The 26,552-nt window shown below is 36.4% G+C and overlaps 2 protein-coding genes across 6 annotated transcripts; one reads left to right on the forward strand and one right to left on the reverse strand.

Annotated features, from left to right (window-relative positions):
• Positions 1-5,636: 5,636 nt before the first annotated feature.
• On the reverse strand, positions 5,637-12,852 carry bs (serum response factor blistered). The gene is made up of 3 exons (XM_022800414.2): positions 11,994-12,852; positions 10,492-10,770; positions 5,637-8,528 (listed from the first exon to the last, which is right to left on the reverse strand). The coding sequence occupies exons 1-3, from the start codon at positions 12,453-12,455 to the stop codon at positions 8,427-8,429; spliced, it is 843 nt and encodes a 280-aa protein (XP_022656149.1). The 5' UTR covers positions 12,456-12,852; the 3' UTR covers positions 5,637-8,426.
• Positions 12,853-13,235: 383 nt separating this feature from the next.
• LOC111248299 (solute carrier family 35 member E3-like) lies at positions 13,236-25,275 on the forward strand. 5 transcript variants are annotated; one of them, XM_086982841.1, is made up of 7 exons: positions 13,248-13,640; positions 16,596-16,795; positions 16,907-16,963; positions 18,313-18,510; positions 20,693-20,834; positions 21,022-21,224; positions 23,754-25,275. In XM_086982841.1, exons 2-7 carry the CDS (start codon positions 16,604-16,606, stop codon positions 23,820-23,822), a joined length of 861 nt encoding a protein of 286 aa, XP_086838967.1. In that variant the 5' UTR covers positions 13,248-13,640; positions 16,596-16,603; the 3' UTR covers positions 23,823-25,275. The 5 variants fall into 5 exon arrangements, with proteins under 5 accessions (XP_086838968.1, XP_086838967.1, XP_022656146.1 ...); XM_086982843.1 differs by having other exon boundaries at positions 13,315-13,640; positions 16,596-16,659; XM_022800411.2 differs by having other exon boundaries at positions 13,304-13,640; positions 16,596-16,963.
• Positions 25,276-26,552: the final 1,277 nt, after the last annotated feature.

Raw genomic sequence — 26,552 nt, forward strand, 5'->3', positions numbered from 1 at the left:
ATCCATGTCGAATATGTGGTACAGAAGTTGAATACGAACAGCTCTAGCCAAAAAAGTTGATTGTTAGTCATATGTTTTCCATATGAACGCTTGAGGCGACAATAATAAATAACCTAATGCATCGAGCCGCTTTAGTTTACAGAAATTTCGATGCACCTTTCAACCTATCAGAAGTTATTCAGCCTTTTCAAACCAGTTGGTTTGTAAGACATAGCCTGTTAATAAAGACCCCGTTTTCGCCTGAGCCTATGTTACAAGTTTCTGTTTACTGTGAAACGTGCAGTAGGTATGCTGCAGTAAAATTGTCGCCATTTGCCTCCCTGATGCTGTATCGCGGTTAGGAGAAGCGCTGCAAAATAGTTCAGACGTGTCAAACAGAACTACGTAGGATTCGTAGCCTCAACACACTAATTTTAAAAAAAATCTTTCTTAGGCTTCAGTGAGAAACCAAGCGTGCCGTAGGCTCTATTGATATTATGCTGCCTAGTTAGTGCAGCGGAAGCGCAAAATTAACAATCTACACAGGTGAGGCAAAGAGCCCGGAACAGAAGCCTATTTTCGAAAAGCAATATTTTTTAAATTCATCAAAGTGCTATTCTGTTTAGAGCAACAGCATTCTTTCACGATGCTCGCACATCTGTTGCCATGCAGATGTGCTTTACAAAACAACTACCCATGTTAAAGGCTCATTAAAGCCGACTGTCTCTATGTTAAGTAATACTATATATTCGGATACATTTTGTGCATCAATTTTGCACTACAATATTCCCCTTCCTACAAGTTGAATGAAAAAATCTTGCAAAGTTAAACACCCCGTTATTATTATTAATTTTTTTTTGTGTTTTTTAATGCATCGAATTTATGCAGCTATTTAGAACGCAATCATTTGTTATTATCTACAGGATTGTTTTTACATTTGCTTTTTTAATGAAACTTATGCAGACTGAGCTTAATACGGCATATATATTTTTTTAAAATTCGCATCATTATGGAGAGTTGACTTGTAAATAAATGATCTGAGTAGGGAGCTTATACATTTTAAGGACTATTCATTTGAGACTTCAAGCTAATCAGTAGCTATCTTCTAATGTGGACAGGCACTCGGAGCGAAATTTTATTATTTCTTGCAAGATTGTCAAAAGAGTTCTTACTGGACTTATTGAAAGCTTCTTTAGCAAACCTAAATAAATGTTTCCTATAGGTGCCCTAATGCCAAGGTCTACGCATGTATTTAAAATTTTATTCTGGTTTATCGAAAATAGCTGCCATATCCACCTACATTGCATTAATGGGTTCTATCTGATCAATGCCTAATCTTTATTTTTGCTTGAGGAAAAATCTCAACTTAATGCTATCGCAATGAGTTATGTTGCTTGTGGCATGGCTTGGGTGAATTTTGAACATATGACGAACTAAAAGTGTAATTATATTCAGGTTGGCTAAACGTAACGCAGTAATAAACTGGAAGTAACTAAATTTAAAAAAATATTCGCGTTAATTTTTTTTATCACGAATACGACAAGTCGTATGTAACTGTATTCAATAGAGAAATATAACAAACAATAGGAGTTGTGTATTATTGTCAGGGATAAGTACAGACTAAAAATTTTTTTCCAACTTCTCCATTTCCTTAAACTGAAAACTTACTCCTTTTCTAGCTGAGAACTTTTACCGGTCAGCCTATCGTGCTGCTCATTCAAAACCTAATTTTTACCGCTCTGTTTGTCGTATATTCCCTCTACTTTGCCCGAGTATTTTCGTTCGGATTCTCGGTTCTAATCATACCACAGCATTGCCCTGGATAGGGTGACCAAGCAGCTTGACAAAACGGCATAAGCAACACCCTTATAAGCTATGCGAGCAGTTAATGGCACATTTAAGACAAATACTTTCCTAAAAGGTCCGTAGGGTCAGAACGTGCTGCAGCCGTATTATTTCTGTCGTTACCTAAAATAGCCAGTGGTAAATCCTAGTTTTGCATTCACCATGACAAGGCTGTATCTACCTGTCAACTTGATGTGTCTGACCTGATTTATCAAGCACTGTGTCTCTATATTAAACTACCATCGGCAATTAGTGCACACCACCCAGTCCACAGCTTGCTAAGATGTAGACGGAGAGAACTGTGTAGACGACGAGTGCAGCTCATTAGCATGATGGTTCACCTCCGCTACCTCCGCTAGAAAGAGCACAATTAATTATTGATGTTAAGTTGTTAGAATTAGTTTGTCGACTAGAAATATGGCGTCTTCTAGTTCACTGAGCTTCTATGATTCTCAATTTCTAAAGCATTTTTTTAAATTACTTTGTATTTTCGCAGGGAGAGAAGAGACAGGGCTTTTATAGTTAGCCCTTTTAACATTTTGTACGTTGTCTAGAGAGAATCACAACGTTACCTTTTTTTTTTTTTAGTTATAAGAAAGCGTATCAAGCGGATACTGTAGACCGGCGCTGCGGTACGATTTCATTGCATCCATTAAACAACTAAAGAGAAATTTACTTGTTAAGTATCGCGCTCCTACCACATCTGTTTAACTTTTCAATGTTTAACGCTGCAACAAAAATAGCAAGCAAATGAGCGCCTTTCTGAAAAAGTAATATAATTAGTACATAAATATTTCTCTATATGCATATAAGTGTATACAAGAATCCAAGCGTGCGAGCAATGCTATCAAGTATTATAGGCCCCAATAGTCTAGCGAAGAACTTGTAGCCGCTGAATCTGTACATGTTGGTAACTAAAGTGCCTTGCATCGTACTAGACCTTTGGACTTAAGGCTCTGCACAGATCTATGACCATTCTCCTCTACTACGCCTTTTTTGGTACTTTTGGCTATTCCAGCCTACTAATCGTTGCCAGCTGTGCCAATATCCTATTTTCGATGTTAAACTTGTTACCTACAGTAAACATTTGTCTTGCAAAGCCTTAACTATAGGCAACCTATTTTAATTCACCATATAATTTTGCATAGAAGCATGCAGTTCTATGCTTTTTGTTTTCGACTCTTTCCATTGGTCAATGAATTGCGTTATTTTTTAGCAACAAAAATACATGGCAAATATATCTAAATAAGTAGAATCAGCGAGAGACGGCTTTTTATAGGATTTCAGACATTTTATAGGGTTGCCCCTTTTCACCACTTTTCAATAACTTTATCAGTCAGATGACCACAAACCGCTACGTAATTTTATTGCGAAAGATTATTCAAGACCGCTTTTGACAGTTTTTGACTCCTTGCAATTTTATTAAACGGTACTCGGTCGTATTTACTATGCTATAAAGCGATGCACAGCAAAACAATGCTGGTCGTGGCTTAATCTCTTCTCTTAAATAGCCTTGCTTCAAGGCCACCTGTAACCAAATTTAGACACAGTTAAAGTGCTTTTGATCTCTAACCTCTGTTTCATTTATTGATCCGATTACTTTATTTTGTTTTCATACTTACTCCGCATTCTTTGAGATTAAATTATCATTAACACCGGTCACTGAAAGAATCTTGGCCGTTGAACTGAAATTAAGGTCTTCAATCGGATTAATTTTGCTCTATCTATTATTACTCAAGTAATATGCCTTAAGTGGAAGTTTCCCGTTCCTGGATGGATTTCTATATAACGTTTATTACGCGCGAGCAAGTGCTTTACTGGGTCTATAAGCTATATGTTGAAGGCAAAATATTGGAATTATTGGAATTAGTTTTCTACTACATTAGCATTTAGACGTTTTGTCCATATCAAATTTTCCGTTTCTCACTAAACTGATTAATAAGTTTATTAACCTTCTCCACTTTTCGTTCCTGTTCAATTTGGCAGCACAGTGGCTTTCGTAGATCAAAACGGGTAGGCATCTTTTAAGTCACTTCAACGTGTTCGCCCATTGTTAAACAAATTTAATCTGGCTTAAACCTGATGACTTTAAGCTTTTTTTTCAAGATTTTTTAAAAAGGTTTTTCTATTCCGTGTTATAGAAGGTATTTGATCGCAGTAACAAACTAATAAATCGAGGAAACGGAAACATCGTGCCTTCCAAAACAGTCGATATCTGTCCTAAAGTTTTAAGGTTACAAAGAAGCATCTTCTAAAAAAGTTCCATTAGAAGATGATAAATATGTCCGCTACAAGAACCAATGTTTTTTGACGTTATAATGTGAAGCATAATACCCAGTGCTAAAATCGATTGTTGTCACGGTTTGATAGCTATGTAAACTCAACTTGCTTCACACATCAGTGGGGTCTTTTTCTCGTTTTAAAAAAATACAGTAAAGTAACATCTGATGTTAAAAAGCAAAGCATTTAAAAGCCGCAAGTCCAACTTACAGCGGTATTGACTTTTTAAGTATCATGCCTTCAGCGATGTAAAAAGGTGTGAATGTATGTTAAGAAGTAAATCAAATGTACTCATGTACTGAAGTATATGACAGATTATTATTTGCACATACACAATTTATCTTCGCGGGTCTTTGAAAATGGACAAAAGGGAAATGATTTGCACGGTTAGGTATTTTTTGTCTCTTTCTTAATAATACAGTAAAGTCTTGAATGGTTTTCAAAGCAGAGAGATGTATATATGCATATAGCGAATCAAGGAAATCAAATTACCTTCTCAATGGTAATTTCACGCATTTATAGACTTAAAGTAATGATGATATGAAAAACTCCATACCGTATAGAGAACCAGTCTGCTCACGATACTGTAAAAAAAGCAGGAAGGTTGAGTACGAGGTATATAAGTCAGATATTCAACGTATCGACAAAACATCTTCCACTTTCTGAGAACAATAACGATATGGGACGGGCGGACACGGTTTGCTTAGGCCGACGAGTGGAGTTACCGCTACTGACACTAATGGCAGCGGTGGTATTGCTGAACATTGGATTGTCGTTTAAAGAAGCTGAATACAAGATCTTGGCACACTAATAAGTTGAAATACAGAAGCGAAAAGATAGCGACCAATAAAACGCGATTGGACACGCTATTACAGACATACGACGGGCACGGTAGTTGCACGGTGGCACGATGCGACCAATGAAATCTTTAGAATGTATGAATAATGCCAGTCACCCTATCATATAATAACGTAACGAAATTACTAGTTTCTACTATATCCTGCCCTTTGCAATCTTAATTTTTAATTTAATGAATCATGTAAGACGGTTCAATAACAATATCTCAGAAGGAGAAACAGCAAACCAAAGACCTCGCAACAAAATTCTTGAACATAGTGTTACCTTAGGGGGCGGCATGGAACTGGGTCGTGTTGTTACCGGCGCTTCAGAGAGACCTAACATCCCTATAAGAGACCTAACAGGATAAGTATAAGAGAGTAAGCGCTGAATGGTTGTTCTATGGTATTTCATTGCTGTTGAATCCATCTATGGAATTGTCAATATTCCACCCGAGATCTCGGTGAACGGCAATTCATGTATAAGGCTGTTTTATGGTTTTAGTTTAATTTTAGTCCACTCGCGTAGTAATCCAAAAATGTGTTTGTGAAACGTGTAGCTGAGTACCTAAGCTATTGACGATTGATTGACTATCGATGTTGTATGTATGAATCTACCCTCTTTTACTTAGTTTTATTCCTACGGTCACCACCTACAAAGAACTACGTTGTTATTGCAAGGAAAACTCAATGATATAAAACAAAATGTTTAAAAACATTTATTTAGCACATTCAGCTCGTTCATTATCTAGAACCCCGGCTTTTTAATTACAATTTGTACTGTCACTTGACGGATCCTAGAGTAACTGAACAGGGTCAAAGAGTCGTTCCACAACCTGCGGATAGCCCGCAATTCACCATGTAACAATCATACTGATAATTAATAGATGATTCTAGAAACGGTGGAATTTAGGCCGTCCTATTGATTAAAATTTATTCAGTTTTTTGATAAACAAGACAAGATTAGGTATCCACAACAACTAGGCAAATTTACAGACGAATAAGATTCAATAATTACAATTCCCCTACGGTGCTGTCGCGGATATAGTCTATAGAGTAGACAAGTATAGAAATGACGTTATCACTGTATAAAGGCCTTTGTCATAAGCTTCTTTAATTAAATCGCTGTACTGTATAAAAAGCTCTGTACCCCTTGACACACAATTCCGTTCTTCGTCATCATGTCTGACGTGATGCCGCCTACCGTAATCGTACTTCTGGCTATATTATGGCTGTATCGCTTGCATATTTATCTATGTACAGTTATTCTGAGGCCTCCAGGGCCTATAATTGTTATAAATTCCTCGGCGCACTCAGATGTTTGTTTATTCGTATATGTGTATATGCATATTTCCTACACATTTTAGACAACAAAAATGTATTACTACTAGCTATTATATTAAATGATAAAATCGCTTGGATTAAATAGAAGGAAATTTAGAAACTCAAGTCTCATATACAATGGTTTTCATTAGTTAAACAAATATATACCTATGTTGTACACATACGTGATGCGACTTATACTTGTTTGGTCGAAAATTTGCTGCTATTTTTGTCTTCAATAATATTCATTTTTATCATCATAATACCATATTGCAGTAAAGCTCTGCGATCGGAACTCTGCTATTACTACGAATATTAACTTCTTTCGTCGTGTACGTTGTGCTTGACAATCGTTGTTGCTGTTATTCAAACAATGACGTGCTTCGTCTTACCAGAAATCTGAAAGCGATTTGTTACCTTCGACTTCTTCTCTGAAACTTCAAAATCGGTAAGACCGCGAGGAATTTTTGCTTGTGTCCAGCACGCGGCGGCTTGAGATTCATTCACCTTACTATTACCGTTATTTCAGTACAATATTATCGTAATACAATTACACCATTCATTCAATAATCACCGGCTTACACTCACATTTTGCAATCGTACGCTTAATTAAATATAAATACCTACTTTTCGGTTAAATAAAGATCATCCAAACAGACAAACAGCAAAAACTGAAGTACAGCCTATTTCACAATATTCCCGAGATTGAAAGGCATTATCGTCACAATAGAATTTTATTATTATTACTATTATTAATACTTAGTTAACATTTTCATTTTCAGTCTTCTTTTTCTACCATTTCTAAAAATCATGATTATCTTTAGCATGATGACTTAAGCTATAAAAGAATAATTATAACAAATGTATGTTAAACAAAACTGAATTTTGCTAACATTGCATCTTGGCACTTGAGTAAGGCTTAATAATCATAATTACTATTATCAGAAGTATCACCACAGTGATAATCAGGATGTTGACTACGCTCTGTACGGTTGTTGAAATGCTATGATGACACGATGCGCGTACTGTAACGGTGCTACGAAAAGCATTCGTGATGTACGTTCCGTTTCCGCACTCAGCTTGCAGTCCGCTCAGTTTCATGAGGAATTAGACTAATTTAAATTATAACTACAAATATAGATCACCTCTTTTCGACACCCTCCTTATTCTCGACATTCGTTTATCCTGCTAATGCATGATTACAGCCCGTATTGGTAGTGCTGACTTTATACTGCTATAAAATGACGGTAAAGGATACAATTAAAAATATAAGCTAATGATTACATTGTCTGATAATACAGAACTGAAAACCATTGTATAAAATGGTTAATAATGAATTAGTCTTCATTTGTGTAAGTTCTTGGTTTTTATCTTCCGCCACATACGTTCCTCTATTTAAAGATACGTTTGTTCTTCTACAAATGTTTGTCAACTAAGCCTGCAAAGCACGAGCACACCCAGTGCCATATCTAGCGAAATTAAAGGAACTTCAAAGAAGCTCTTTGAACTCACATACTTCTTCGACAGTTCACACTTGAAAACTACATTTACAGACATTTAATTGACGTTGTTGTACTACACGAGCTGTAACGTCGTTGGCACACATATAATCCTGTCATTAACTTTTTCTAATGCATACACTCTTCTAATAACGACAATAATAATAATCGTTACCATAGTCCCCACAGTCATCATTATAATTCTAGTAACAAATTGATGACCGTAAATGATTCGCATTTATAAAAACGCTCATGTTGCCTCAACGCCGTTGAAGTTTGCCTACAAGGACACAGATTTCAAAATAGTACAAAAGGATTGTGCATGACAAAAACTATTACTTGGGTCTCATTTCCGTGGAACGAGACACAGCCATTCACATAGGCAATTTATACAGACAGAACAATTCATTTTACCGATCAGAAAGTTTGCTTTTCTTCTATAAGGCGCTTGGGTCCGTGTTATAGAGATAGGTTGAGTACAAGTACGATTTGACGCTCAAGATATAACACCAACTGTTACACACTCGTTGAAATTCACCGAAAATCATTGCTGCATTTTGGGTAGCCCTCGATCATAATTTAAACATTCAGTTGCTTACAAACAGACGCACTCGAAGATTCATTTTCTAAGGAAGCATAACATTTGTCAGTCAATTCCATAAGTCTAAATCATGAAGAAAGGTGGTAGCTTTAGGTCAGTGTCGAAGTCCATAAGTGGGTCGCTAGTGGTACCATCTAATGACGATGGCGAACATGACGGTGAGGGCTAGAAAAACAACAAACACGTCATAAGGTAATCAAAGGAATTCATGTTTTTTTCGTTTAAAAAAATTAATGATATCCCGCTATCGTATGCGGTAGCATATCGAACTCTATAATCTTCCAAACACACACTATAATACAACAGCATCCAAACATACAAAGGAACTCTACATAAATTTGCTCTAACTAGGTGAGTACGATATGTATATATCGCCACGTGTGGCCAGTGGAGACATGGTGATGTATATAAATTTATAAACAATACATTTGGAAGTTCGAAAGCAAATGAAATAGTACGCAACTAGTTTTGACTTAGGGACCCCCAAAAAAAATTGTACAGTGCTGTCATCACAACTATTATTACCTACTAAGAGCTTCATTTTAGGCACGACATTCTCGCGGTATTACTTACGAGCAAGCTCTCTGAAAATAAACCAAGCTATGTCTGCCCAAAATTAAAGTGTAAACATAATATATAATAGGAATGAATACATCTAAGTGCATTGTTGCTGGGCATAAAATTCTCTAGATTACATGTGCATCGACCGCATGTCACTGCCCAAACGACAACAGTAACCTTCAATGATAAAAGCGAGTTTCCATACACAGCGCCTCGGACGGACTTCGAATCCGACTAAGCGCGCACGTATTCTGCAAGGTCTTTGCTTTTCCTCTTAGCCCCCCCGCCTGCAGATGTTGACATAAAGCCTTCAGTAAAAAAAAGAGTTTATGACAGCTTGCTACGTGTACTCGCATGATTTGTACCGGTTGTTACACGTTAAGCCTGAAGATATGTGGGCAGTTAATAGAATAATTATTCCGGTTGTTTGTAATTGTCTTCTATTTGCCTGATATAAATTTAATTTTTCGATAAAAACGACCCACTTGCTTTACCAATGTCCGGTATGAGAATTTGCCCTGGATACTTTTCTGCATGTTTCTTACTCATGTTAATCTGATACCGAGCGACCTCATGAGAAAAAAGTGATTTTCCGGCATTTCAAAAAAAAACTATGCAAATAGTGTTGGTTTTTTTTTTTTAAATACCATAGTTCTATTCGTCATCCAACGATGTCTGACTTTTACTGTTGTCGGTTACGTCGTACTTAAACTTCTCTGATTTTTTGCTATAGGACGTCATCTATCGGTATTGATAAGCAATCAATGCAGAGGTACTAACTTTTACACAAAAGTCGTTTAAAAGCATCAGCAAAACATCAAATTATGTTTGAATCTTATTGTACAAAAGCTTTTCTGTAGGCACATAATAAAGTAAGGTCCTTAAATCTCGACGAGATTTGAGAGGTCTTCGCGCTTTCAAAAAACACCAACGATGATTTACTCTGCTAGTTTTGCATGCAGTAATGTATGATTGAAAAATCAAAAGACAAAAACAAGACGCCAATCCAAACACAATCCAAATTAAAAGTTAGGTGAGCAGCAGCGTAGAAAACTCACGAAACGACACGAGAAGCAACTAAATACAAAACTCGGACGCAATCGATTTGGTGTTACTACCGTTTCGTTGTACACTTCAAAAGTTTCCCAAGCTTGGTAAATAATATAATACGAATGTACAATTTGTTTTTACATAAGTTATATTATCTGTAATAAAGAGTTTAGCTCGGTTGTCTTTTTCGTAGTCTTCTCTACGGTAGACATTTGGCAACATCTACAAATACAAAAGAGCTCATAATCATCTACAGAGCTGTACAGTTTTTAGCCTATTTTAAGAACTTCTGTATAGACCTAATTATATGGAAAATAAAAAAAACACGGACGTCATTACGAAAAAGGGACATTCTAATGGTCTCCAGGAACTGCCATGTGAAGACACACAAATTATTAAATAAAGTAGACATCGATAGCCGCCAAATATATGCAGGTTATCATGCACGTGTCGCATGTACCGCAATAACCCATTACAACAACGCCAACTGACTTAAAAGCGTGTCACACACGCTTACCTTAATGTCCTCTGGACTTGAGGCCGTTGTTGTCGCATCTGGTCCGAGAATGTTGTAGGAAAGATCAGTTTCTTCGTATCCAGTAGCCGTCATTCGTTGGTCACCTGGATGAGTGACGCTTTCATCTGGTGAGTTTAAACAAGTTTGGATAAGCTGTTTCCCCGACTCCGATGTTATCATGGGTTGCAATTTACGAGTTGCAAACGTGTAAACGTGGCCCGTTTCGGAGGCAACCAGAAGCATTACTTGAGTACCAGTTAAAGTGGAGAGCTCATATGCCTGCAAAGAAACGAAGGTGAGCATTATTTATTAACCAGATATAATGGTACTATACTTTGGTATCTACTATTTCGCCGAAGAGATTGAAGAAACCGAATACGAGCTAGTTATTTGAAAGCGTTTCACAGTGACGTCAACTGTTACTGCTCACAGTTATAACCGTAAACACAACATGCGATAATTTGATTACTTAATGAAATCTTAAACTACCAATAATAATTCGTATCGTAAATACAACGCAATCTCGCATCTGCAGTGCAGAAGACATAAATAATAACATTCGCCACAAGCCAAAAACAGACAAAAAACCAACAAGGTGATAGAGATCCTTTCTGCAATCCATGGTTATAATATCCTATCGCGTCTAAACGTTCCAAGTTGTTAATAGATGGATGACTATAGTCTATATTTTTTAGTAATAATCTTAAATATGCAACATTGTTAATCACAGTTAAACTATGCAAACCCCTTACGGCTACACAAACTCTACTGCGCAGTCCGTTCACTAGTATGATACTCTTTCTTAAGGCATATTTATGCAAGACTAGATATCTTCTCCCATAGTAAATAATAAAGAACTAGTTTTCACAAGAGCGATACTGAATTATCAGGTTCAGACTAGTAATAATAATGAAAAAATCGAGAAGGCAATTTCTATAAACCACTAGGACCTTCCAGGCATCGCCCACAGCTGAAAAGAAGCAAGTGCGTGCCCGGCATCTTACGAAGTTTCTGAATGCTACGTTGACCCTGAGTTAGCGAAAATAGTAATGTAAAAAGCGAAAATAGTAATGTAAAAAGATAAAGCGTAAGACACTTCTATAAAGCGATGTAGAGGATCTATGGAGGTGCGAAAGAACAGGTACGAAGAATAAGTGACGGAAATCCGAGCTCGACTTGTGTCGCTCAATAAGAGCCCCCAAACTGCACGAAATTCGTACCACGGAGGCCAATTTCTATCTAGCACTAATCGCAGAGCCTTATAATACGATACAAAACCATAAATCCTTAGATTACCTACAAACAACAGTACAACTGCACTTAGTACATCCGCAAGGACTGAGACGCAACGAAAACTTTTGATGTGGAAAGCATAAACCACTGAACTGAAACCCATGGTTGACACAGTTGAATCATAAAGTACAGCCACAGTTTTACACTAAAAATAGGTACCGATTCCGTAATGAGTCACTGGGTAGGCATATTCCACTATTTCAACCAACCTTTTTCATGATCCCAGTCTTCCTCTTTGAGAAAGTGGTGTATCGCCGAAGTTTATTGTTAATAAATTCCATTTTTATTTTAACGCGTCCTTTAGTTTTCTTCACGTTAGGAGGTGCTGAAGGCGTTGATGAAGGGGAGTTTAGGCTATGAGTAGGTGCGCATGTCCGTTTCGTTACTACCACTGATGATGTTGTGGGAAGTTGGCTATCGGTTGCAATGGCTGACCCTGGAGGATTTGATGGAACTCGCTGATCCTGCGGGGTGGATGGCTGCATTGGGGTCAGCTCAGGTTCATCCGACAACGGAAGTGAAGCCCGTTTCATTAGAAGCATGTTTGGATCCGCGGTGGCAGTGAGACCTTGATCAAAGTTAAGTCCAAGGGATTTTAGCTCGTCCATATTATACGACTGCACAGAGCTGAGAAAATTAGCCAAAGTATCTTGATCCGCATTTGTAATCATGGTAAAACAAAACTTGATATCCACAACTCGCACCTGCAGCGTCCAAAAGCTTTCACTGGCTCTGCACTAGTACACTCACTATATAGTTATTGCAGTCGCCGACGACAGAATACTGTATTCGGCTTGGATGTCGAATACTGATTCCGTTTGTCGTTGGTTGAATATCTGTGTAAATAGGACTGGCGAAAAGTCAATGTTTAGCCTTCCTGGTATTTCAAAGCAATATACTATGTACTGCTTTCACCAAACATTTGCCAAACACAATGAAAATCTCGCTGTGTAATTTTTTTATAAATCGTCTATAAAAATTTCAAATCAACTGAAATATTCAGTAGCTTGTACACCGATCTTATTCACCCATGCGCCCTGACGACTGATCACGGCTGTATTTGTTCATCCGTATATAAGAAGCAGTAGTTACATAGGCCCTCTCCACCTCTCCGCATCGACTTTGCAGCACCAGGCTTCATTCTGCCGCTGCTTTAGCGGGATTCGAAATCATGAGGCCAACTGGTAAGTCGCCAAAGCATAGCGCGAAAATCTCATTCAAATGATAATGCAATTTAAAAATGCCCATAGACTTAGCCGTCGAATACAACTGTCTGACGCAATTTATACAAGCTGCAATAGTCTAATATAGTCAAAAAATATGTCTGAGTAAAGCTATTAAATATTCAAATGTTCTATCAGCATGTTTTTACATATCGTCACTTTTTATTTGGTTGAATCTAGAAACAGGCAGCATTGTATATAAAATCTGTATAATTGTTAGGCCATGCCTGACTTATTTATTGAATGCTAAGTGAGGACTAAGTACTACATTTTTAAACGTGTTACCAACGTAATCTTTTCGTTGACAGGTCTAATGCTGGTTGTGGCAATCGAATTTTGTTGTTATTATAAAGCGCCATTTGGCCGCTGATCACACCGTCATAATATTCGAACATTTCATGTAGTAAGTGTTTGCGCTGCTCCTCGGAGAACAAAAAAGCGCATTGTTATGCACATAGAGCGTAATTTGACAGCCGTGTTTCGATGCATCATATCAGGGCATGCAGTTATCAACTATTTACAAGATACCCATCAGTATTGATTGAAATACGTTCCCAGATTAACATGGCCGGTCACATGATATAGCGCACATTTCGCGCATCAAGAACCACCTCATTCAAGATATCTTTTAAGGTAAGGCTTTTTGCACTTGAACTCTACTTTTGGTAGTTTCTTTTTTTAAACCGCAAACAATAAGTATCGGGGATATAGAGGTGACTTGTCAAATCATTAAAATTTCATTTTTAGGTTAAGCGAGAAAACAGTTAGCATAATTCCTCTATTCGTGAATTTAACATGGGTGGATGGAAGGAGGAAACTCTCGACCGTCGTTTGGGGTAACTCGATTAAATTTATAGAGATTCGTTTTTTCGCTCTTCAGACGTTGCCGTGAGTTGTTTGGTATAAAAAGTTCGGTCATTGAATTCGCTGCTGATCTCCTTCGTAGGTTCGAAAACGCCTACTCTTTTCGGCTTTAATGAAGTTAGTTACCTCATAAGGGATGCGAGAACTAAATCTGGACTTTTCAAAAGAAGGTTCAAAAGTATATACTTTATTAAAAGTCGATGAATATGTAATTTTTCGTTTGAGGCATTTTTAATAGAATATCTTATTCGATTAAACTTCCGCTTGGGTTAATGGTTTGTTTTGTGCAATAGTATTTTTTAATGATACCCTTAACGAATTTGCAAAGGATTTGTCGGTGAGTGATCATATGATGAAGAATCGATAACATGACACGACGTATATATGTCTAGATTAATTAGTCTTATAGAAGCGCTTAAAAACTATCTGTCCCACATAAAAGCATTAAACGTTAGCTTTGGATGTTAACGGGTCCAGAATATGTACAAGTGTACACAGGAGGCCGTAAAACCCGAAAAGTATAAAATGGGCCAACAGTTGAAGTATATCACTTTTCCATTAGCCCGTTTACTTCTACATAAGGATAACAGAATCACCAAAGATGAGTTTTACATCTTTTTGATGAACTTCGTAGGCCTCCTAGACCATCTTATGAATATTATGTATCGCGACAGTACATGGTACCGTTTTCGGATTTTTTTTTGACTGAAAGCGTGTAAACTACCGGTTTTGTGTAACCAAGGATGTTTTTAATGTAACGTTCGTTTTCTAAAAACAGTTTTGAGTCATGCTTAGAGCGCAAACGTTTTTGATTCAGCAGTGATAAGTTAGTTTTCCTGATGGTTTAGTAATAACGGTTTTGCCTGTTAAACTTGCTGTATCTAAATTTGAAACAAAGCATAGGTGGACACACGGTTTATTTCACGACAGAAGCGATGATAGCTATTTAGATTCACCTTTAACGGAAGTCTAGACATAAAATTCGGGACATTATTAGATCATGAGCTTTCAGTTTTAGGCAAGCGAAAAAAGTAGATTTTCCATACTACCCACCCTTTAGTAGTTGCCGGATTTTTACAATGCGTGTTTCAGTTTTCAAATTGTGTGAAATTAGTTATCATACCCTATACATTAGTCGATGTATAATACACTGCATGGCTCCTATGTTTTCATACATTTCGACTACAACTTGGCAAAGAGTTTGGTAGGGAACGCCGGAATCATAATTATAATAAACAAAAAGAGTAATAATAATAACCACAAGGTTTTGGATTTGATCTCTAGTGCTTTTTACTCAAATCCCAGATCATAACTCGCTGCATAGATTGGCCTTATTAACATCAACAGGATTATATTCCTTGCAAGACGTTCGAATCTGATCTCCAGCAGCATTCCAGAAGCATTATTGCTGATCACATGGGCTCAGACGTCGAATAGTTTTAGCTGCCGGTAACCACGTAAGTCAACTAGTAGCTTTTCCACAGGAAGGCAGCAGTTGAGCCTTATTAATCTTTTAATTCTCATAGTAATCGGGAGGCAATTCCGGTAGAGTATAATGTAAAAAACAACGCTATTCGCCTATTTTACATGAATAACGGTATCCGAGAAACAGATTTCAGCTTCAACAAATGCCTCTCACTATCTAAAATATCTATCCATCTCACTATCTAAAATTTGCAGAGTAATAATGCATAATATATTCTCGAAAATTGCTTATACTCTATTTTTCAGCCATGTTCCTTTTTATCATATACATCATTTAATTTCAAATTACAGGTTGTACGAAAATCTTATCTATATCTGTCTATATACTCATAGTTAGCTACAAATATGTAGATAGATAGGTTACTGATAATAAGCTAGTTACAAACTAAATCAAGATGCGAGATCTAGCACCCATAGCAGCAATACTTGCGACCAGCATTTTATCACTTGCAGGCTATTTGTGAATGATCAGGTGGTTTTTCCTTTTAAGTTCGTTGGACCGCAAGTGTTATAGATACAGCATTCTTAGTTTGTGCATCAAGCCTTGAGAAAGTAAAATATTTCGATGATTAGTTGTTGAAAGCAGAGAGTGAAACATGAATAATAAACAATAAGAATTACGTCGTGAGTAACTTTTAATAATAGATGTGTGCGTGCAATAGACAGACAATTTAGATATTGCCGCAGGTACGCATGGAGCACCAAACAACAACCGAGCAGTTTTCAAAGTAAGGGTTTGGCAATGTATGCCGGATAGGGAAGAAGTATCTTATTTTTAGCAAGTTCAATTAGTACTATTGGCCTGTCCAATCGAATTAGCGCGTCACCAACCTCTCATCACATTAAACCTGAGCGTAATAAATCAGGATAGCAGAAAACAGGATAACAAGACTATATGTACATAGAGTATACCTTATTAAAGCAGATGAAACATTAACAAACATTAGGTCGGTTAACGCAGTCATCGGAAGCCTTTGAATTAGTCTAATTAGTAATAAAAATAATAATTTTATTGAAAAATCTGCAGCTACAAGGCCAACTTTCACGTGGCTGTCAAAACCGAAAACCTGACGATTGCAAATTTTCGGTTTTACCTTTTAGGGACCATTGTTATAGAGATATAAAAACCATTGTTCTAGGAATATACACCCTGTTTTCATATAGTGAAAGTCGCCTTTCTTCAGACTTGCTCTGGGCATCTGAGCAATGATTTGACGTTTACCTTTGCGTTATTCACAGGTAGCGCGATGAAACAAGGAATTCTAGGCGCTACGCCGCCTAAACAAGCTTCTATGCTTTACACGTCAGTATGGATATTTGTAAATCTAGCCGTTTCTATCGCGATCGTGCTTCTGAATAAATGGGTGTACGTGTACGTGGGCTTCCCCAACATAACCATGTCGTGCACGCATTTTATTATTACAAGCCTCGGACTAGCAGTATGTCGTCACTTTGGTATCTTCAATCCCGTTCGAATTCCTTTTCAAACAGTTGTTCCTCTCGCAGTTACGTTTTGTGGGTTCGTAGCCTTGACAAATTTATCATTGCAGAACAACGCGGTCGGAACGTTCCAGTTGCTCAAAACACTTACAATGCCGACAATTATGGTGAGTCGTTTTTAACCTAAACTTTTTTTGTTTGCCTTGGTATGGCTAGTTCGAAAGCAAGCGCTTGTAAAAAACAAGAAAATTATACCATAGAAGCATTCATAGCAAACAAGCTGATGGAGGAGCCGGTTAACAAAAAGCATTTTCGGATTTTCAGTTCAGGCATACAGTGCGATCCCCCGAATACGCGACTTTGTCTATTGCATATTCTAAGATTTACAAAACGCTTCTAATGAATTTGATTTTTACTATTACAATTATGCATGTGACTTAATTTGCGATGCCACTTCTATATTAAAACAGACATTCATGGTAATATACTTTTCCTCACATAGTAGTATATGATATTCGTATTCAGGAATCTCAAAAGTCTTGGTTATTTTGGCGAAAATGATGCGTCGTGCTTACATTCGATGCGCTACATATTGGAAAAATACATAAATGTTCAGTTGACTTTGAAAGTCTGTAGTTATTAAGGCAGCGGAAGAGCCGATCTGTAATGAACGTCGATTACCAAATCAATTGTTTTAGTCGATATGGAAAGAGGATTTCATCAAGTGCCTTTTTCATTTTAACTAAGCATTAATTTATTATAGATAATCTTCCTATAGACTGCAGAAATCCTCAGCAGTGATAATGTGATAATTGTCACGAATGCCTGGTGTCAAGACATAATTTTTAAAAGCTTAGATTTTAGACCCAAGTGTTTGAGAATAAAATATTTGCGACACCGACTGCTACTCAACTTCCTCCGTACATTGCAGTCGATACCAAAGCTAACGCTTTTTGAGATGATTCGCTTCCTATATCTTTTGTTAAGGAGATACATAACAATCCTAAACATCTTGTTCACGATCAAATTAGTTCTTCACTTTCCTAGAAAATGCCTTGTTTACAAATGAGGTATATAAGAATAACAAGCAACGGGCCTTTCCCTAAGATGAATACTCACAATTACAGCTAGACCCGATATCTCGTCTTTCCAGATTTCAAGCAGATTTACCGGAACGATAATCCTATGGATGCCTATCAATCTATGTACCTAATGGCCATTGTGTGCATAGATTTTTAGTATCTAGGGTTAAAACATCATTACGCACAAAAACTTCCCCAATAGGTTAACATATCAGTGAGAGTTCGCTATATAAAAGTAAATTCGCAATGCGAGTGGCGTAGATGCACGTCTAAAGAGCTCTTTCGCATTTTTGTTTATTCGCTTATTGTTCGCTAAAGATGATACAAACGTAATAATTCAATGGAGGCCTTGGATCAATTATTTTAGGAGAACCTGTCTTCTTACTCTGAACTAAAAAAGTGATTCATTGACTTGTTAACTAAATTTCTTATAGGTCATTCAGACATGGTGTTACGCATACCGATTTTCTCGCACTGTTGTCCTCTCACTCGTCCCCATCGTGTTTGGAGTATATTTGAACTGCCAGTTTGATTTGTCGTTCAACGCACTGGGTTCCATGTTTGCGCTTTCTGCTGTCGTAATTACTTCTATGTACCAGGTGTTTGTTGGTGAAAAGCAAAAAGAGCTTCAGGTTAGTTAACCTAACCACAGACAATTTTGGTCAAGCCTAGTATATCCATATTTTTTTAAATATTGGGTTACGACCACACTCGATGGCTTGGTTTTAATTGGTTGTAATTAGCACAATTTTCTGTATAATTCATATTAATCAAATATGCGTATAAAAAGCTTTAAAAATCAAAAGCAAGGTTTGACATACAATGGAGCTCCCAAAAAGGATGATGAACTTTCTAGAAAAAGGAAGGCCAGATTAATGATACTTTGTTTACTGTTTCGTTCCATTTTGAGCATTTATGTGCATTAATTTTTTCAGTTCAATTTTATATTCCTCAGATAGGTCTATTTTCTAGCTTAGCTCTCGCTAGAATTGGCCTATTGGTTAGTTCTTAACTAAGTAAACCTAATTTCGAGCTGCTCGGAGTTCTATATTTTCTTCTAAAAAATTAAAAAAAAAAAATGACGGCTGGTCAATAAACAAAATGGTCATTTAGGAAGACTTGAGCCAAAAAAAACATATCTGATGAAGAAGACAATACCAGTGGTGTAGAAAAGAGGTACACCCGTGTTACAACGTGTAGCAACAAATTAATGTATCTTCACATATCCTAATGACTATCATCTTTTGATTTGAAAGAGAATACTTTCCTCCAAAATTTGTGAGGTCAAACGACTAACCCGTCAAGCGTAGGTTTCGATACCTAAAGCAAATGGTCAGACGCATTTATGAAGTCCCGGTTGTAAATCGAAATGCTCGTTATACATGTTATTGTGATTTAGTAGCAATTAAAACAACTTCCAGGCTGGCAAAATCGGTTCCTAAAGACGCTTCTTCGGTATACTGCAATGGGGAAAGCTCCCAGAAGAGTGCGCTATTTTGCGTCACTTTCCTACCACCAGATGTATATATAATAGTATTTCAGAGATTATATGTCGTTGTCTCAAAAATGTAGCTAGATAAATGGGACCATTTAAATAAAACAATATTAGCCATTGAAATTGAAAGTTGGCACAGAATTTTGCGCCTTGATATTATTCTAATTCAATAGTTGTCTTATATATAGGGTATCTCCGAATTTGAGGCTAATCGTTTAAAGAAAGATAGAGCTCACCGAACAAGGAATTCAGCTATGTAGAATTATGCAGCACAGATGGGTTTTTATTAAAACAAGTTGAAGTTTTTGAAAAAGCTGATATGGCAAGTAATAATTTTAAAAATACTTGATATGAGAAGTACATCAATTAAAAAAGTAAGGGAATATTTTTTTAATGGAGTATATAGTATGAATTTACAAATAAATAGATATACGACTGCGACTATATAAACGCGGAATGAGTGGGTGTGAAGCATTATATTTAATATATATATATATATATATATCTAATATAGTCTAATATATATATATATATATGACTGAAGCATATAAAAACATATTACTTTTATCGATACCGTTTCTTCGGCAAACACCACACATAAAAGCATAGAAAGCACAAAGAATGGTCTTTAAAACCACTAAAAAAGACTGGCTGTTAGCACCAAAGATACCGTGTGCCTAATGTGACAAACAGCCCAACAATGTTTGCCATAGCGCGCATCTGCTCATTTTGATGTTAAAAGCCTGTTCTTTTTCAGTCAAGACTTTTATCTTATAATGGCGAAAAATAATGCGTGGTTTTCATGATTCAAATGAAGATTCACCGTGATGCAATTTTGTTGCTCGGACCGAACTTCCATTGAGAGTATATGTCCCTTTTTTATACGAAATCTGCAGTCTATCTTATTGTCAGGTATGCAGCTTCGGAAAAGTCTGAGGAAGATTTTCAAAGATTAGTTAATAACATGATCGCATCACTGAACATGGAATACACCTTTCATAAAAATCTTCTTAAGCTGTTTTTCGTATGCTTCTGATTTCGATTTTTGTATGGACTCTTAGGATACTCTTTTATCGTCTTTTCCTGTCAGTACCACTCTCCACCCACTAGTTCAGTACAGGACGATTAGTCCGTGGTCAGTCTTCCCGGTACCACCAATAAATTATAACTCCACTACATTTCTGATTTTTGTTCTGTATGCATTAGTGCATTCAACGCGATCTTACCGTCATGATTCGTATAAGAAGCCTTCCCAAACACACCAAACAGAACTTCCTACTGTATCACGTATATATTTGTCCGTTTGCTCTGTTAAACAGGTCAGTTCAATGCAATTGTTGTGGTACCAGGCTCCAATGTCAGTGGTACTGCTCTTGATCGCGGCTCTTGTATTTGAATCACCTCTGCAATGGCTAGCACACTCTTGGTCTTTCAACGACTTATTCATGGTTCTTCTAACAGGTGATACATAGAGAAATATGTCTCATATTTTTTCACATTTCTTTTGGTAAAGCTAATTCTTTTGATATTTTACGTCGGCGAAAAGTTAACGGCACAGAGTAAAAATTAATTAGGTTTAACTAAAGCTCTACGCTTAACTAAAAATGCTTCCTGCTGTACTGCTTCTTTCACTCGATTCATTCCATAGGCTTGGTGGCATTTGTAGTAAATTTGACATCGTACTGGATTATTGGCAATACGTCTCCTATGGCCTACAACGTTTTGGGTCAACTAAAGCTTTCTCTTACTTTGCTTGGAGGCTACCTCCTTTTCGATGACCCGCTCAAGCCTGTTCAACTTGTTGGGGTTATAATGACAGTCGTGGGATGCATGCTGTACACACATAACAAGGTTAGTAAGACTATCGATTTTCTAGTAAAAAAGCACAAAACAGATGTGCAATGTCTATACTTCGAATCCCCTGAATTAATTATGAGTGGTGTCTTCAAGGGATTGCTTTATAACGCAAAAAAACTTAGAAATATTACTTGAAAAATAGAGAAGACCTAACTTAACAAAAACTGAATTATAGTCGAAAAGGGTTTGATAATTGTTTAATAATAATTGGGTTAGATAATCGTTTCTACTAGCATGCCCTAACTAAGTGGGCATGCTAGTAGAAACGTTTGGACAAGTATAATTATTTCCAGAAGCACCGTTTTGATGTGGTGTTTGCACTTATGAACCACATTAGCATACAATAATATAGTCTGAATATCATACGATCAGTGTTTTTGTATGGTTGCATTTTGCAGTTCTATCCAAACACATAACGAATTTAATAGATACGGGCGCCATTACAGGTATTTCTTTCACATGTACCACATATTGACACATTGACAACTTAAATGATACCTTTACACAGCGCATAGCTTACGGATAGTATTGTTAAAAAAAAATAGTGATAAATCTCGTGTCAAAGCCCATTCATCCTTGAACATGCCAGAAAAGTACACAAATCTATTTTATCTATTAAAGCCACGCTAATATACACGTCTTGTGTCAATAAGATGCAAAACTTTTACTATAAATGTATATTTTTGCTTAAATAGGAAAAAAATGTCAATGTTCATAGGCATGAATTACTATATGACTGACCTTTTTTTGTATAGTACTGCCTATACTCTAAGAATTATGACTATAGCAATGCATGCAAGTTTGTTAAGCCTTTATGATGAGTATCGGGAGACATCTATTCAGTTGGCAGGGCAAAAGCGGCCTAATTCCAATTAGTACTTCTTTAATACGCTGATTTCAATCCTCATGATAAAGTGCTGTGTCACCAGCATCATCGAAGACAATAGCTCCATTTGTGTTCTACATTTTATGCTCCACAAATTGAAATTGAAGTATTCATTACTGGGGTTTTGAAATGTATGTATAAATATATAGCACATATAATACCATTTGGGATAATAGAAGAGTAAGAAGTAGTCGTTTCTTTGTCTATGATGTTTTTGCATTCAGCTCTAGCCGACAAATCCCACTCTGTCATGTTTTAAATTTTAGCACATGTATGAAACGAACGGTTTCTGATGCAAACCAGATAATGGCTTAAGATGTCCTTTCTAAACTAAACACTTCTATTCGGCTATGCGTGTGCAAAACTGACAGAGGAAATAAATTGCACCTGAAGTCAACTTTGCAGCCGTCGAACTGCCATTTATCTCCTACAGAAGGATGAACCACGTACATATATAAGAGAAGATTATGTGTCTTTTCTTTTTACTTCCCATACATTGTTTGTACGAAAAAGTTAGCCGAAAATCGTTCCACAGAATAAGATATTTACCGGAAGTGGCTGCACATTTTGTAAAAAATAACCAATTATTGCATAATTGTATTGATACAACTATTTTGTGCAGAAAATGAGAATACGTCGTGAATGAGTCGCACGGTTTCGACATCAAAGTGACATCGCGCGTAGGAACTATAATTTTGTTCTGCCCATAGTTTTGCCAAACGTGGTCAGGCCATAACGCAGAGTAAGCCAAAAAATTTTGTCAAATATAATGAGAGGGGTTTTTGGGGGGTTGTTTAACCAAATATCAGAAAAGTTTTGTGCAAACAGATAAATACCCGGGGAGTTTGTACTAAATGAGTCATATCTTTGCTAACAGAATAGCGCAAGCATAGTATGCTAAACGGCGCAGACAAAGATTTTACTATAGTAAATTGTGGCTATTTTTTAGAAGTAGCATACGTTTTGACTATAGGAGAAAACGCCAAGGAGTTATGTAGGCTCTTTTTGAATAAGAGGTTCGGAAGTGAAACTGAAACACTGTCAAACTGACCGCTCTGCGACTTTTTCTGCGAAGTCGGAGGAAATTATTACTGGGGCTCGGAAGATGCCGTACAGTGAAAAAAATAAGGCAGTAAGATTCACTCAGAAGAACTGGCGTAGTTGCAATAATAATTTGCTAATACGTACAAAATTTGGATTAAATTTCCCAAAAAATATCCGGATTACACGCAATAATTAATGTATAAGGTTTACATTTTGCCAATGACCTGGGAAGAGTGAGGTGTTCGTTGTTGTTTTAAGTTAATTTGATTTGCTTTTAGGTGAAGTTAGGTTATTTTCCTAATAATAAACAACCAACATTACAGCAGTACGCAGTTTAGATAGCTTCCCAAACGCATAAATTTATGTTATGGAGTAATTCATAATTATCTTCGTTTTTATTCATTAGACGGATGGTACGCATTTAACCAGACATACCTTTTCGAAAACTTTAATACATACATAAGATATTTCAAATAGTAATTTTGAACTTATGACATAATAGATAGCGATGGTGTAGCAATAGAAACGACACAAAAGTTTCTATTATGATGTACTAATGTCACATATGTGCTATGTTTGCTTTCATTTTTTAGGTGTGCGAACAAAGACGACGATTAACTGATAAGCAAGATCACGTTGTCTTCAGTGCCAAGAAACCATAGGGACTCAGACGAGTGTCGTGTAGTGTCGTCTATTTATATAGCAATGAGTCATCTGTAAATACTGCATATGCAAGAAACCTGGGTTATTTTTATTTTTTTTTTTATATAAGCGCAATAATTTTGCTTCAGTGATAGTCAGTATTGAGTGCGTATTTGGAATTAAATTAATTAGACTCTGTGAGATAGCCGTAAAGCTGATTACAGCACTTCGTGTTTTTTTTTATTGCTGTATTTGAGCCTGCCTCAATTCACAGATATCAAAAGAACCCATTTCGTTAGAAATTGAGATTAGGTTATTAGAAATTCGTTTTCAATATGCCAGCTGTCGGACCGCGACCGATCTTTCTACTGCACATAAAAAACATTTCTAGGCAAACTGGGACTATTTTATTAAGTGTATATGAATAATTGTTTGCGTCCAACTTTCGCTAACGGACGGAGCTGTCAGAAACTATAATGCGTTTTTTTGTACAAATTTTCATGGTTATGTACCTTAAAAAATCTAAAATTGCAGAAAAAAATTAAAAAATATAGACAAAACATTTGCGAACTCACTTATGTATCTTGCGTGTATAATTTGTGCTCTGAACTTTTAAGTTAGAGCTTAGAACCTAAGCACCTGAGAGAAGTTAGAGCTTAGAACCTAAGCACCTGAGAGAGAGTAGCAATCCGTTTAAGAAATCCTTAATGTAATTGATAATTAGTAGTTGAATTCATATTTGCGCATTACTTTGTCACATCAAAATCACAACATTAACAGTAAATACATGTAAGCTTCGATGAAAGGGTTATAGGAACAACATGGTCTATAAGAATAAAGCCCATTTTACAACACGACATTTTATGGATTTATGCAAAGGTTTCTTGAATCCAACGTAATATGTTAAATATAATATTTCGGTTAATAATCAAGTTCCTCCACAGCTTGGATTCTAAGGTAAACGTTTCGGGTACTATGACAAGTAATGAGGCTGAGCATTTACGCCTCCATGAACGCTGTAAATTATAAAGCTAAACATATGTCTTGTTGTTTGAATATCTTTTAAACCTTTTATTTTTGCCTCTAGCAGATACCTACTCGTCATGTAACTTGGGCAATAATAATATTAATAATTATATTGCTTTACTTAACTGTAAATCTACGTTTTGAAATACTACGACCCATGAGGGTCTGAGAAAAACGTACCACCAATATTTTTAATATGAAAAATATTTCTTATATATCTAGAGATCAAAACCTGTTCTGCTGTATCATTTTATTTCTTTTTTACAGAAGATCATGCTTACGTCTAGTATGCTCTATCTGAATGTGCACAAAAAGAATAACTGCGCTCTGCGAGTAAGGTACCACAATATGCTGTTCGGTACGATCTGTGATACAATGTTGTAAATAGAACGTTTCGCGACTAGTAGTACAAAAATAAATTTCAGCTCATTTTCTCTGTTGTTTTAACATTTTTAATAATTATTTAACAGAAAGCAAACAAAATGTTATGCTATCTGGTGCGAAACTCAAGAAGATATTGCCTCAATAAAAATGTCGCGACAACAATGGTAAGTGCGCATGTATTTGTAAAGGGTGGTACTTTTCAGGTTAGACTACTCAACATAGACACACTTCGTTTCAAGCTGAGAACCAGTCGTCGGATGGAATGCTTAACGGCGATACCGGACATAAAAATCGAAACGGAGATGTTAGGATATCAAACCATATCGAGAGATTATTTGTATTAATATTACAAACACAGAACTAATACCAGCTTAGCTCATTCTTATTGTAAGTAAAATAAAAAAAATAATGCTTAGTTATATGGGGAAAACGCCACCACCGCCACTTTCGAAACTTCTGATTATGTTACCATTTGAGCGCGTTACTTTTTACATACAATTCAGTTCGTTTTAAGTATTTAAAGATATGTGAAAGTACGCATAATGTTCGTTGCTGTCTATTTTCTCTACAACAGAAGCCGTCAATCGAACTACATTAATTTCTTTAAACAGCTGATGTTATCAATTGTACTAAAATAGCGGGATCAATTAAGCAAGTACGTAGTTTTAGAGATATTTTTGAAGCTTGGTCATGGTCCTTTTTTTCTTAAATACTACCAAAAAAAAAGGTAAATCCTAGGGAAAATTCAAAAACTGCACATGTTTGTATAGACTATGTACTAGTGCAAAAATCGGTAAAGGTTTCTATTGAAAAATCTGAAATTTAAAAAAAGATCTTCAGATCTTGGACTAAGTTGGTACAGTGCCAAAAAATGCCAACAATGGCTTCATTCATATATATCGTGGTTCTTATTCGTTAATGGAAGACGCCTCGTTGATCTACTTAGTATTTACGGAAAATAAATTCCTATCATAAGGCCCTAAGTAAATAGCTGCTCTCCAAGGTTCGAACCTGCGAAGACGTTGACCTATTCAGTAGGATCGCTATTGGGGAAACAATAAAACAGCTGTGGCAATAGTGAACTATACCTAGCCGTTGTTCTCGAGTTAGTTCCTCATGGTAAAGTTGAGTACGCAAAAACCTAACCGATGCGAAAAAAGTGACGTGTTGCTACAGCTAGTTCGAAAAAGTCATAGAGAATAGGCCATGGCGTGGCATTCAAAAAGAGAAGAGTATTCCTCGAGAAATGAAAAAATTACTAATTTATTTGCAGGCTGCGCTTTCTTTTTTATACGATTACGTCAATTACAAATTATCAAAGGCGTCTAGGTTTCTCATTC

Source organism: Varroa destructor, unplaced genomic scaffold (genome assembly GCF_002443255.2).
Source record: "Varroa destructor unplaced genomic scaffold, Vdes_3.0 BEIS01000003.1, whole genome shotgun sequence".
NCBI classification, from domain to species: Eukaryota; Metazoa; Arthropoda; class Arachnida; order Mesostigmata; family Varroidae; genus Varroa; species Varroa destructor.